We start from the raw sequence: 13,558 nt of genomic DNA, 5'->3' as shown, positions 1-13,558 counted from the left end.
TTTTGTCTGTTCAAGAGAGGGTTTTCCAACTTGGTGGTCCAGGAATGGAAAAAGCTTTGAGCTCTTTCCAATGACATAGCCTTGAGCTCCCAATCACTCTCAGGGCTTAAGCAACGTTGGGTATTCATTGTTGGAGATTTTAAACAAGGAATTCAAGCATCAGTGAGCTGTTTGGACAAAATGATCTTTAAAGTTTCCTTCCAAATCTGAGATTCTAAGTTTCTAGCCCTTGTCTCTTAGCTTCCTTCTTGGGACCGTTACTACACCATTTCCCCATTTCCCTGCTGATTGATGATTTCATTTGACTGTCTAATTCTGGCAGAGGGGTTGGTGCCTTTTATTAGTAGTTGCTTTGCCTAAGTTAGAGCAAACTTTATGATTTGAGTCATGTGTCTAAACTGACCAAACCATAAGCAATGTCGTTGAATTTTATTATGGTGAATGTGTAAAACAGTTTGTACTGCATTCTCACTTCTTAAGCCAACTTTACTATACCCATGGAAGTTCATCATTTTGCAGTATTTCCACAAGCAAGATTCCTTTTCTGATGGGCAAATCTTTGCCTTTTATCTTCTAAGGACTTAAGTAACTCAAGCAAGCCATTTGGGATTTCATAATTTTGTTTCATTTTTTTTCCTTGTGAAATTGTCCTCATTAAGGACAGTAAGTAAATGGTATTTGTTTGCATTAAGAATATAGTTTTCTTTATGCTTGGCCTATTACAGAATCTGGGTGTAACCTAAGAAATTATTAATTTCCTTGCACAGGGAAAAAATAATGTCCAGCTTCCTGCTAGAAAAATAATATTGAAAATTTTGTTGTATTGTTTTAGACTTTTATTAAAATCATGAATTTCTATTCTGGGTATCAAGATAGAATTAATTTAGCCTCTTTTTTGCCTCTGCAACTTGGTTCTTTTGGAGGGAGACCTTGGTTGTTTCACAGAGCTGTCTGTTCAATCTTTGGCCACTAGGTGGTGCACTGGTTAAACATTACCTCCACCTTCCGGGATTGCTTGCAATCTCAATTTATATTCCAAAGGTGCCAATTTATCTCTTGTACCAAAAGGCCAGTTTCATTCACCTTGAAATAATTGTATTTATTCTTGCATTTTGGCGAGTTACTCAGTTTTTCTGGCTCTCTCCCATGTATACATGTTACTGAACTTTTTCTTTGATTTTTCTCCGGTTAATCTGTGTCATGCCAATTTAATTTTGGACCAGCCAGAAGAACCTAGAAGGGTAGAGGAAAATTTCTTTGTTCCTGACAAAGCATACACTGTGTTTGCTATGTTAGCATCTCAATCTTAGTTTTATATTTAACATTTTAAAGAAAAGTAAAAGAGGAAGTCAGGAAAATCTGTTCTTTCTCAGAGTGGAAAAAAGTGGTTGGCGTGTCCTATCTCTGGGACAACTGGTGCCACCCTATCCAAGAGGACAGAGTCCATTGCATAAATCACTTGTCCCCTCCTCTCATAAACTGATAAAAAGACATTCAGCTACTGTTGGTATGTAACTGAGTAGTAGGCAGGAGGTGGCAGCTATTTAAGTGCAGAGAATTATTTCATAGATACTGAGTGGAAACATAAAGAATACCAACAGTGTAATCAGACCAACTGAGTCTGGTAACAGAGGCTTATATCAAGTCACCAATGAAGACTTTTCACTCTAACTTGTCAGAATGGCAGAAAATACATACCCCTGATGCCCACCCCCCACTCCCCAACCACCATATGGGCCTTAAGAAATATTTGCCAGGGTAATAGAAGGAATTTTAAAATTCCATTTTAATGGTAGGCAGGTCTTTATTCAAGAGTTGCATGATTACATTTTAAAAATAATAAGAAGAAGAAGGCCAAAGAGGATTTAATACAATTAAATCTTATGAATCTGAGGGGAACCGGAAGCACACACAGGCCTTTTGGGAGCCTTCACTGAAAGTAAAAAAGATATCAAGGGGCCAAAAAAGCTTTTCTCCTTCTCAGGGGCCATGTGGTCCCTTGTCTTTGCTTCTCTGCACAAGTCTGCCCTGTTCTGCTTCTCTCTACAGGCTGAATCTGCTTCCTCTTTTGGGCCCCGTGACTCCCAAGTGGGAATATATACTCAGCCTCTGACTATAATGTCATTACTGATCCAGTGACAAACCCACTTGGTTTATTTGGGTCCTGAATCCTAATTCTAGGAAGAGATCACTGGATTGGTCAAGCTTGGATCAAATACAAATACTTGGCCAATCTGTGATGGCGGGGATAGGATGTCACAGTAGAGCATCTTATGTGAAGAAAAGACTGTCACCTTTTGTAAGGGACAGTTCAGCAATGGCTGCTTGCTGGCAGCGGAGCACATGCAATTTTTTTTACTAAATGAAGATTTTTTGGACTTCATAAAATTTAGAAATATTTAAACAGCAAGAATATTCTTTTTTTAACACTTTTTTATTCAGTAATAGTCATTTTACAGTGTTGTGTCAAATTCCAGTGTAGAGCACAATTTTTCAGTTATACATGAACATACATATATTCATTGTCTCATTCTTTTTCGCTGTGAGCTACCACAAGATCTTGTGTATATTTCCCTGTGCTGTACAGTATAATCTTGTTTATCTATTCTACATTTTGAAATCCCAGTCTGTCCTTCCCATGCCCTGCCCCCTTGGCAACCACAAGTTTGTATTTTATGTCTAAGAGTCTATTTCTGTTTTGTTGGGGTTTTTTTGTTTTTTGGGGTTTTTTTTAGATTCCATATATGAGTGATCTCATATGGTATTTTTCTTTCTCTTCCTGGCTTACTTCACTTAGAATGACATTCTACAGGAACATCCATGTTGCTGCAAATGGTGTTGTCAGTTTTTATGGCTGAATAGTATTCCATTGTATAAATATACCACTTCTTCTTTATCCAGTCATCCATTGATGGACATTTAGGCTGTTTCCATGTCTTGGCTATTGTAAATAGTGCTGCTATTAACATCAGGGAGCAGGTGTCATTTTGAAGTAGGGTTCCTTCTGGATATATGCCCAGGAGCGGGATTCCTGGATCATATGGTAAGTCTGTTCCTAGTCTTTTGAGGAATCTCCATACTGTTTTCCACAGTGGCTACACCAAACTGCATTCCCACCAGCAGTGTAGGAGGGTTCCCTTTTCTCCACAGCCTCTCCAGCATTTGTCATTTGTGGATTTTTGAATGATAGCCATTCTGACTGGTGTGAGGTGATACCTCATTGTAGTTTTGATTTACATTTCTCTGATAATTAGTGATATTGAGCATTTTTCCATGTGTCTATTGATCATTTGTATGTCTTCCTTGGAGAATTGCTTGTTTAGGTCTTCTGCCCATTTTTGGATTGGGTTGTTTGTCTTTTTCTTACTAAGTCGTATGAGCTGCTTATATATTCTGGAGATCAAGCCTTTGTTGGTTTAATTTGCAAAAAATTCTCCCATTCCGTAGGTTGTCATTTTTTTTTATTTGTGGTTTCCTTTGCTGTGCAGAAGCTTGTAAGTTTAATTAGGTCCCATTTGTTTATTCTTAAACAGCAAAGAATATTCTTGTTTATTTATTTATTTTAAAGTATAGTTGATTTACAGTGTGTTTCAGATGTACAGCAAAGTGATTCAGTTATACATATACAAATATATCTATTCTTTTTCAGATTCTTTTCCATTATAGGTTATTATAAGATATTAAATATAGTTCCCTGTGCTATATAGCAGGTCCTTGTTGTTTATCTATTTTATATAAAGCAGTGTGTATATGTTAATCCCAAATTCCTAATTTATCCCTCCCTCCAACCTTTTTCCCTTTATTAACCATAATTTCTTTTCTGTCTGTGAGTGTATCTACTTCAGTTTGTAAATAGGTTCATTTGTATCATTTTTTTTTAGATTCCACGTATAAGTGATATCCTATGATATGTGTCTTTGTCTAATTTACTTCATGTAATATGATAATCTCTAGGTCCATCCATGTTGTTACAAATGGCATTATTTCATTCTTTTCTATGACTGAGTAGTATTCCAGTGTGTGTGTGCATGCGTGTGTGTATAAAACATCTTCTTTATCCAGTCATCTGTTGATGGACATTTAGGTTGCTTCCATGTCTTGGCTATTGTAAATAGTGTGGCTATGAACACTGGGGTGCATGTGTCTTTTAGAGTTATCATTTTCTCCAGATATATGCCCAGGAGTGGGAACAGCAAAGAATATCTTAAGCAAAATAAAGGCTATGAGAAGTTACAAAAGAAACAAATGGTTGTAAAGTGTCAGCTCTCCTGAAATAACCAATACATTTAGGATTAAGCTAATAAAAAACATTATTAAGTTTAGCTAGGGGTATTGTTATTTAGGTTTTTGTGGGGGGTTTGGCACTGTTTAAAACCAATGAAAACCTATTGATGTAAATATTAAGTAATTTTTATAGATTTCAAATAAAAACTCATAGCGTATAGAAATGATCTTTACTGTTTCAAAGGTCTTCATCCAGCCATGTCAAATCTCCCTCAATTATGGTTTAGTATAGTGGACTTTTTATTTCAATAAAAATAAAATACTTAACACCATCTGATTCTAGAGCAAATAAAATTGAAATGGGAATAATGTATTCAAAGAATTATATTGAAACCATATACATTTGGAAAACACTGTTTCAGGCAGTAAGAACAAACGTAGCATTAATTAAGTAACAGCAGTTAAACTAAAAAGGTAAACCAAAATTGTTCTTCTCAAAGGGAGAAAACGGTCAGATGTCCTGCTGTGGTTGTAGGCATTTGGTAGTCACCTGCCACAAACCTGAATCAAGTCTGCAGGTGCCTCCCCGAGCCCTCACAGTTTAACGCTTCTTTTCAGGGACCTGATGTCCAGCGGGATTCTCTGACCCTCTCAGGCCTCTGCCCAGGGCTACATGTGGAACAGGGGGAGCCATTTGGGAAAAGCTGGGATCTCAACTCCCTGTCAGCCAGTTTTTGTCTCTTTTGACCATTTTCTTTGTTTAGCTCATTGAGCTTTCAGTCAGCAGAGCTGCTAACCAACTTTCTTGTGCTTTTTTCCTTCATGATTAAGAATTCATCTTTGATGGGAGAAGATGGTTCTTTCTGATTCTTTCTCCGAGGCTTCTGCCATCTGCTTCTGCCATCATCTATACTTCTGATGTAGATAACTGATATTTTCATGCACTTTGGGAAATTTCTTCTCTATTTCCAAGCATTTAATTCCCTCCTCAGTGGATTTTCTGCGAGGTTGCATTATGTTCTTGACGTAGCTCAAGCAGTATTTGAAATTTTAGCTGAAGCTTTTGGATTTCACTTGCAAGGTGTGAATTTTTAGGCTGTAAACATGTTTGCTCGAGCTGATGACTTTTTATTGACCCATATGCTCTTTATTCAATTAATTTTTTTCACTTAATTCATAAATACATCCTTGTTTTTCTCCTTTAACCCTTTTTAAGTAAACATGACAACAAACAAAAGGATACTGAGGTAGCCCACAAAATGGCAGAATGATAGGACCACAGCAACCGTGGGGTCTCCCATCAGATCAGGGAGCCACCCAGCCCAGGGCCTCCTCTCTCTGTCTCCAGCCCCAGAGTCAGAAAAAGGCCTCTGGATGTTTATGGGCAGGTTCACCCTTCCCAGGTTTCCCCTTAGGGCAGGAACATGGCTGCGGGCATCTCTTTCCCCACCAGCTAGGGTGAAGCTGTGCACTGTTTGTTAATAAGACACCCGCCCAGTGAACAGTTAATGACCCAGGTTGCACATGAAGGTGACAGTTTCTGGACTCAGTAGGCATTGCATCATCTCTGCATCTCACACGTATGATCACACCTGGTCCTTGTCATCACCAGGATGGCTCTCTTCTCTACACCCTGCCCCTGACCTTACCAAGGTATTTGTTCATAACACACATTTGTGGGCCCCAATGCAGAGCTGTGAGTCAGTCTCTAGGAAGAAGGGCCTGGAAACGTTCATTCTGAATCAGTACCCCTAGGGACCCATATGGTCACTGGATTGTCCACCTCATTCTTACTTTACTTTTTTCAGAGAATAAGGTTCTTTGTGATGACGCTGTTGCTCATGCCGAACGCTCTGTTTGGAATACCATTCTGACAGTCTTCACACGGAAAATAAATCCTTACTCTTCTCAGCTCAGATGTTACTTCCTTCGCAAAACATTTACTACAGTCTTTGCCCTCCATTCTCCCCGCCCACCGTATCCCCAGCACACCGCAGCTTCCCCCCCGCCACCGAGTGCCCGGAGCTCTCTGTGTATCTGTCATGAGCTTAATATGCTGATTTGTCTACATATTCCCCTCACCTGCCATTCCAGATTGAGTTCCTCAAAGAGATGAACATTGTTTTTAACCCTCAAAACTAGCCTATGCCTGGTATCCAGTGTACACTTAATAAGTATCACTTGAATAAATATGGTTTAAAACTTAACCAATTTCATGATTAGTAAATTAAACATTATTTAATTAAACATTATTTATGCTTCCTGCAAGTATGAATTTCTATCTTAAAAAAACTGATTTTAAGTATTCAATTTTATCAGTACACGAGAAGCACAAGAGGACAGCTATGTTCATTGCAGGGCAACCTGGTATGTTGATTTCCATTAGATTCAGTTATGCCGTGTTAAGTGGTCTACAGTACCACAAGTGACATTAAATGAAGGGTTTATAGGCATTTATGTTGACTTCTTTCTTATTTTAGCTGGGTGGTAATTTTATAGGGAACATGAAAATTTTGTACAGATGTCTACATAATAGGTTTTTTTCCCCTCCTGTGAACTATGGTAAATATCCACTTGAAAAAGATTGCACAGTTGTCCTGGACATCAAAAGATCTGTCACTGCTTTTAAAACAACCTCAACCACAACCAACCTAAACTCCAGAGCTGCTCTTTCACACACACACACTAGCGGAGTTTTACCATGAGATCTCACCCGATGCGCGGTGTACCGCCGCGCTAGGGCGTGTCTGCGATACTGAGGGTTGTTGTGGTTATATAAATTAATCCAGAATACGTAATGTGCAAAGCCTGATTCATCTTGCATAATTCTGCCAGGAGGAAAGTATTCATGAATTGAAAAAATATGTGCGCTGCTTTTTCTGAGCCCCTTAATTTATCCTTTGAAATAACAAAAGCCTCTCATGTCTTTACCTGTCCCTGTGCTTCAGTCAAGCTTTTCAAAGTGCTCTCCAAGCACAAAGCTATCTCTGCATTTGTTCCCCAGCTCAGGTGTGGATAGAACAGCTCTTGCCCAAAGAAAAAGAAAACATCAAAAGCTCTTTAAGTTCTCTCAAGTGCTTCAGGAAGCACATTTAGTCGTTAGAAATCAAGAGTAAAACTCTTCCTTGGGTTGTTCATTTATGGGTTGGGCCTTTATTTGACAGCAGTAAAACAGAAGTGCAATTTGGAGACTGTCCATAATCAAAAGGACAGAAATTAATTTCACAGTGAAGCTGTAAGTTTTAGTTTTCAAGCAAGTGTATGAGAACCTCTTGTCCGCATAAAATGGTAATCCTTCTAGGGCCTTTATTTCTCTTATGTTAGATTTTACTGCCATGACTTTGAGTTCTCTTTCTACAAATGGAGCAGTGAATGTTTGCTTAATTCCCTTTAGGGATGGGCAGAATCCAGCAATTGAGGAGGGCTCAGATAGCCTGAGAAAATCCAGGTCATCTATCCATATTTTATCACTTTTTACATTGGGGCAAAATGTTTTATTTTTTCTGAGTTACCATTGAAAAATTTTGCAACAAAGTTTTTGCCATAGAGAATGCTTTTTTAGCCACCTCCTTCTCTCTTCCCACACTGAAATATAGACTTAACTAATATGGAAGCATGAAAAAACAAGAAGTATGACAAATCTAATGTAATTTTACAGTGACGGTGTAGGCAGCCTTGATAGTAAGAGGAGATGAGTCTGAATTAGTGAAAAAAAACTTAATTACACTTTAAAATAACATTCTGTCACTTCAAAGAACAGAGAATACTTCCTTTACCCCATTTCAAAAAAGATTTGGAAAAAATCCTTCTCCTGTTGGTGACAACTACCTGCTGTGTCCAGTTCCTTCAACCAAGTGGCCTCTTTGTGGAGTCTTAAAGCATCCTACCACAGGCCCTGCTTTGCCAGGCAGGTGCTTATTTTACGTCTAAACCTTACCTTATAGAACTCCTGAATTGAGTACCATGCAGTAGTTCACATCTGTCTGTTAACTGCCTGTCACCAAACTCTGTGCCCACAATGTGCAAATTAGTGACCCATTATTGCTACATTATGCACATGAACATTCTCTTCTGGGTATTTTGACTAAGTTGTTTTTTTTAGGAAGAAAAAAAAGGTGCTTATTAAGTTTCTTGGAACATTGAGAATTTATAGACCAAATCTGCTGCTCTCTTAGGCTCCATGTTCTAAATAAAAACTAATGAACATAGTAGTGCTGGAAAAAATCAGATTTAATCTTTACAGAATATTTTTATGTACAGAGAGATCCTTAATATCACTTGGTTTTGATTCTAAAAAACTGGTAACAATACATTTTAAATTATTTTTCTTTCTGTTCAGTCTGTATTCATGTTCAAAATAATAACCATCATACAGTGAGTACTCACTCTGTCCTAGACACTGTCGTAAGTGCTGGCTATTTATTGTTTTATTTAGTCCTCACGAGTCTAAGGCAGGCATTCATGTCACAGCCAAATCACAGAATGGAGTCATGGACACTTAAAGTACACAGCTCAAGAGGCCCTGGAAACTGCTTCCACACTGCAGGTGACGACCCACTGGATGTTCGAGGAACCAATTTAGGAACTCACTATCAGCATAAAAAAAATTACAGAGAATAGAATAGAACAGACTAGAAAAGAGCCCAGGGCATCACAAATGGAGAAAGTATTACTTTGCGGAGACTTTTATTTTCAATACATACACACATGTGTGTGTATGTGAACTAATTCTTGATGTTGAAGTGCATGTCTCACTCTGGGTTGTGGCTTAGAAAATAGGAAATTCCAACTCTGCTGAAATCAAAGGCAGTAGCAATCTGATTCTAAAGGGCTGAACATTGTAGCAATAGCTTAATTTTTAAGAGCTATGTACAGTGACTATTATAGGATGGCAGATACATGTTGGCCCACAGCTAAATGTTCTGTTTTGTCTTTTTTGGGTTTTTTAAAGCAGTCTTATGATATTTCTTTTCTTAATTGCAATAACATTGGTTAAAACATTACATAAGGTCCATGTGTACAACATTATATTTCTACTTCTGTATACACTACAGCATGCTCATCACCAAAAATTTAGTTTCCATCTGTCACTATACAGTTGACCCTGTCTGTCTTTTTAAATTCACGTTAAAAGAAGAAAAACATTATAAGATTAATCCCCCTTCTATCAGACTGACAGAACTCACAACAACAAAAAATGTAAACACAAAAATCTCATTTATTTTTGTCTGAATCACAAAGGAGCTCACTCAGCACAGAACAATAAGCAAATCATACAAATATTGAGGAAAGATGTCCCCATGAATACGTACATAGATATATTCTTAAGAGCAGCAAATAGAAGTTTTAACACAATGTAAGGTGGTTTTGGATAAAGAAAGCTTTCTGACAGGCCTCTGAGCAGGAGGTGAACAGGTAAATCAACACCACATAACACCTGCTACTCAAGTCACTTGAACCCCAGACTGTGGAAACCATCTTGGAATTTACATTTAGTTTTATCAATGGCCTGTTCTACTTTTGCATTTCACTAAATTTGGACCAGATGTACAAACTAACCCCTCACCTTAGTTTCTCAAACTCAGGGCTGTCGGAGGGGAAGGGAATGGTGGCTGGGCATGAAAACATGCATGTGCCCAATGCCAGGGCTTCCAGCAAGTGTCCACACACTGGTGCACTTCTTCCCATGCTTTTCCTTTAGAGACATTAAAAAAAAATCAGGGTCCAAAGTCATACCTAAAGTTGGCTAAGTAGACCTGAAGTTGCAAAGTAAAAGAAACACCTTAAAATTTCACAGCAATTCACAAATTTGAAAATTACTTCAAGACATTGTCCGTAACACATTTTTTAGTCCACCTCATAATAACTCAGAACACTTTTTAAACATGTGAATGTTTTTGGCAGCATTATCTCTGCCCACTAGGTTACAAAAGCATCCAATTTGGGACATCTTCCATGTATAGCACAAGGTAGGACTGATAAAATGTGCTTCCCAGCTTGCCTTTAAAGCTTTCCTTATGTCTGATTCTGGGATGAAAGATTAGGAATAAGAAGAGTCTGGAAGGGAGTGAAGATCCAAAGTACATTGTTGGATCTCACAGCCATTATGTTTCCCTTCTGAGATCTCACCCGTAGCTGCCAACAGGGCTATTCAAGGGCACACTTCACATCAGCTAAGCATAACAGAGGTGCTTCCCCACCGCCTTTCTTCCCTGACGGTACAGAATTCTCACAGAAATGAAAAAGAGATACGGTGGGGCTCAGCACTCACAATGTCAATTTAGAAAGACCTCCTGGCAAGAAGGGAGCTTACTCCGAGATACTCCCTTGGATTCTAAAACCTTTGACAATTAAATCAGAAGAAGCTGGAAGCATAAATAAGGGACAGAGTTTCCTCAGTCTCAGTTTACAGTTACCTGGACAGCCTCTCCTGTCCTAATCCTGTATTTCATTTTCTTTTGAAAATTAAATTCGCCTTAGCTGATTAGCCTGCTTTTGTGTTCTGGTTGCAAAAGTATTTTTAAATGCATGACAGTCCATATTATTGAATATGTTTTTACCTGTTTAAGTGTATTCCATTAAAAGTATCATGAAACCTGAGGCAAATAGTGCAGGGTAGGGTGAGGGGGCTGAGAAGAAGTTTTAATTCTTCCTTTCCTGTCAGAGAGCAAAATATTCAAACATAAAGTGACAAATAGGATTGGCTTGGAATACTGCCTCTCTGCAATTCAGAAAGTCAATTTACATGAAGCAAAGGCAACACTTCAAAGTGCAGAACATCTGGGCACGTGTATGGCTAGTGCCTGCAGTACCACAGAAAGCACATGCAACATTCAGCAACACTGCACTTGGGGAAATAAAACACCTAAGTTATAAGCGATTCAGGGAGATAAAAGTACATATAAACATTTCAACACGTTCTATTTTTACTAGAAAAGATATTTCAGGTTTTAACATACTATCAGGACTAAATTTAACATTTGACAGATTAGTTGTATATGGCCATTCTTCCATAGCTTCTGATGCTACACTTATCTATGTTGACTGCATTTGAGTCCTAAATCTAAATGAAAACTGATGTATCAAAATGTACACCCTTAAGGAAGGGAAAAGCATAGGATCTTGCAAAGGCCTGGAATAGCTGCTGCCTATTAGTGGATCTTGCACATGTCAGCCAGGTTCCTAGGCCCACTCGTGTGGGTTAGACTCCAGGTAACAAATTTCCCTTGTCAGGGACTGGGAGATAGAGCAGAAAACACCTGCCGACACTATAAAGAAATGGAGAGAAATTCAGCGGGACATCTTAGACACGGCTGAGGAATTAGAAATTCTGGAAATAGACAGAGACTGGAGACTGGGTTTATTTAAGTTGAGTTACTTAATTAATACCCCACACACAAACTCAGTTGTTGTTGTTTTTTTTTTTAAGACCTAAAATTTGTTCCATCTTTAAGTGTAGTGTATACACAAATCTAAAAGTGCTTCCCCGGGAGGGCACCAGGGACTCAGTAAATTACTGCTGAATTAGCATGACTATGTGAGAATAAAATCTGTAGTACCCAGGAAGGAGTTTTGTTCTGAGTTCTGTAGCTAGGGAGTTAGCTGCATTACGTGAAGTTCTCTACTGTGAGGTGATAGTAGGAGTCGCACTACACCCTAACCTAAGCCCTAGGTGTGAGTGTTACATTAAGAAAATTTACTCCTTTTGCTTGTTGGTTTATAGTACTTGGAATTAAATTAATACTTAAATAACATTCACATCAGTACTTTTTAAGGATTTATCATGAAGTCATAATTTGTCTTTAATTCCAGGTTATGGGAAAGCATATTATACTAGCCAGGAAGCATAAAAACACTCTTTGCTTTGTTTACTGCTCCCAGATGTCTACTACAGATTAAGTCCTATTAATATAAACATTAGTGGGACATCTGTGTATTTTTCATTATCCTAAAATTCTAATGTCCTGAAAATTATTAAGGATTAAAGAGACAAAAGGGGAAAATTGAAAAATAGAGTGCTTTCAATATGCAATGTACAATGTACAGTGCAACGTTTAAAGATTTTTAATAATATTTGTCTAATAGGATTTGTCCTTCATTTTAAAGTACTGACAGGCTGACATCTGTGTATGAAATTTCCAGCAACTATGGCATAGTTCTTGGGGAGAATATGTCATTGCAGTGACACCCTTCCCTTTAGTAGTGACAGCTCCTGGGTGCCTAGGATTTGCCCCAGTTTATGAAGGCTCCGGTCTACACAAGAGTGGAGTATGGGATTTGTTTCTCTTCTAACAAAACTGAAGCAATAATAGCATCACACGGTTATACATTAAGGTGATTTTTAAAGTACACAGAAGTACAGCTATTTATGGCACGTAGTTATGTGAATAATATTCCTAAGAGACTTTAAATCTTTAATATCCAACTTCTGTCAAACACTTTGAAGCACAGAACTATATTAAGAAAGCATGTGGCATTCAATTTCTGACATTTCATCCCCAAAGAAGGCAAAGCACAACAATAACATGTCTCTGAAATGCAAATTCTGTTAAATTCAAATTTCCAGAACACAAGGTCAATCTAGAAGCACATTTTAAAATTCAACAAGTTCTCTTTTTAAATTAGTATGCTCAGTATATAATTTTCAAACACAATCTGAAGTGATTTTCCAACATTTGTTTATAGTCTTTTTCTCTCATAAAAATATACTCACTGGTTCATTTTCTGTTTTCTAATTTTCACATTTATTAGCTCAAAATATCTAGCCTTATAGGAATATCTCTTCTCTCCACATTTCCAAATGTGAAATAGATTTATTTAAATCTCATCATCAGAACACCACCAGCAATAACATTCCCTTATGTTTGAGCTTTAAAGTAAATCTGAACAGCTCAAAAAGGAAAAAATTTTAATCCTCCCAACCAGAGAGTTGAGAATTAGCACAACTTCCTTCCAACGATTTGTCAAGTGAGTACTGTAACTAGACACAGAAGGAGATAGTCATTCCAAGAAAAGGTACTACGTTTTGACTTTCCAACTCCGCCTGGGCACAAGGGAGACGCAGAACCACGTCATCCCAAGAGAACTCGCAGAAGCAGGGGTCTTACACTGAGCTTGAAAAGGGAACCACCTGCTTTCCGCCCACATAAACCTCCTCAATATTTCGGTCATCCCCTGAAAGAAAAATCAAGCAATCATTTATAAAGTGTTTTTGTATCAGTAAGTATTTTAATTGTCCCTGGGAAGAATGTAAAAACAAAAAATACTTCTGAGAAAATACAAAAAGCTGCCCTTTCCCTCTCAGATTGTTTACAACCTGAATGGGGAGACACGA

At 38.0% G+C, this 13,558-nt stretch overlaps 1 protein-coding gene and 1 long non-coding RNA gene across 6 annotated transcripts in view; one reads left to right on the top strand and one right to left on the bottom strand.

The window, feature by feature from the left end:
- Positions 1-13,558, top strand: part of LOC106730878 — an 82,509-nt gene that overhangs the window by 36,547 nt on the left and 32,404 nt on the right. The window lies entirely within an intron of this gene.
- GDA (guanine deaminase) overlaps positions 9,425-13,558 on the bottom strand; it is a 91,724-nt gene continuing 87,590 nt past the window's right edge. For all 3 annotated transcript variants that reach the window (XM_006194721.2, XM_014567795.2, XM_032477829.1), the window contains exon 14: positions 9,425-13,398. In XM_006194721.2, the coding sequence (XP_006194783.1) occupies positions 13,328-13,398 (71 nt within the window). In that variant the 3' untranslated portion in view covers positions 9,425-13,327. The remainder of the gene's footprint in view (positions 13,399-13,558) is intronic.

Source organism: Camelus ferus, chromosome 4 (assembly GCF_009834535.1).
Source record: "Camelus ferus isolate YT-003-E chromosome 4, BCGSAC_Cfer_1.0, whole genome shotgun sequence".
Taxonomy (NCBI): Eukaryota; Metazoa; Chordata; class Mammalia; order Artiodactyla; family Camelidae; genus Camelus; species Camelus ferus.
Note: the sequence above shows the minus strand (reverse complement) of the source record. Positions and strands in the feature narration are given on the sequence as shown.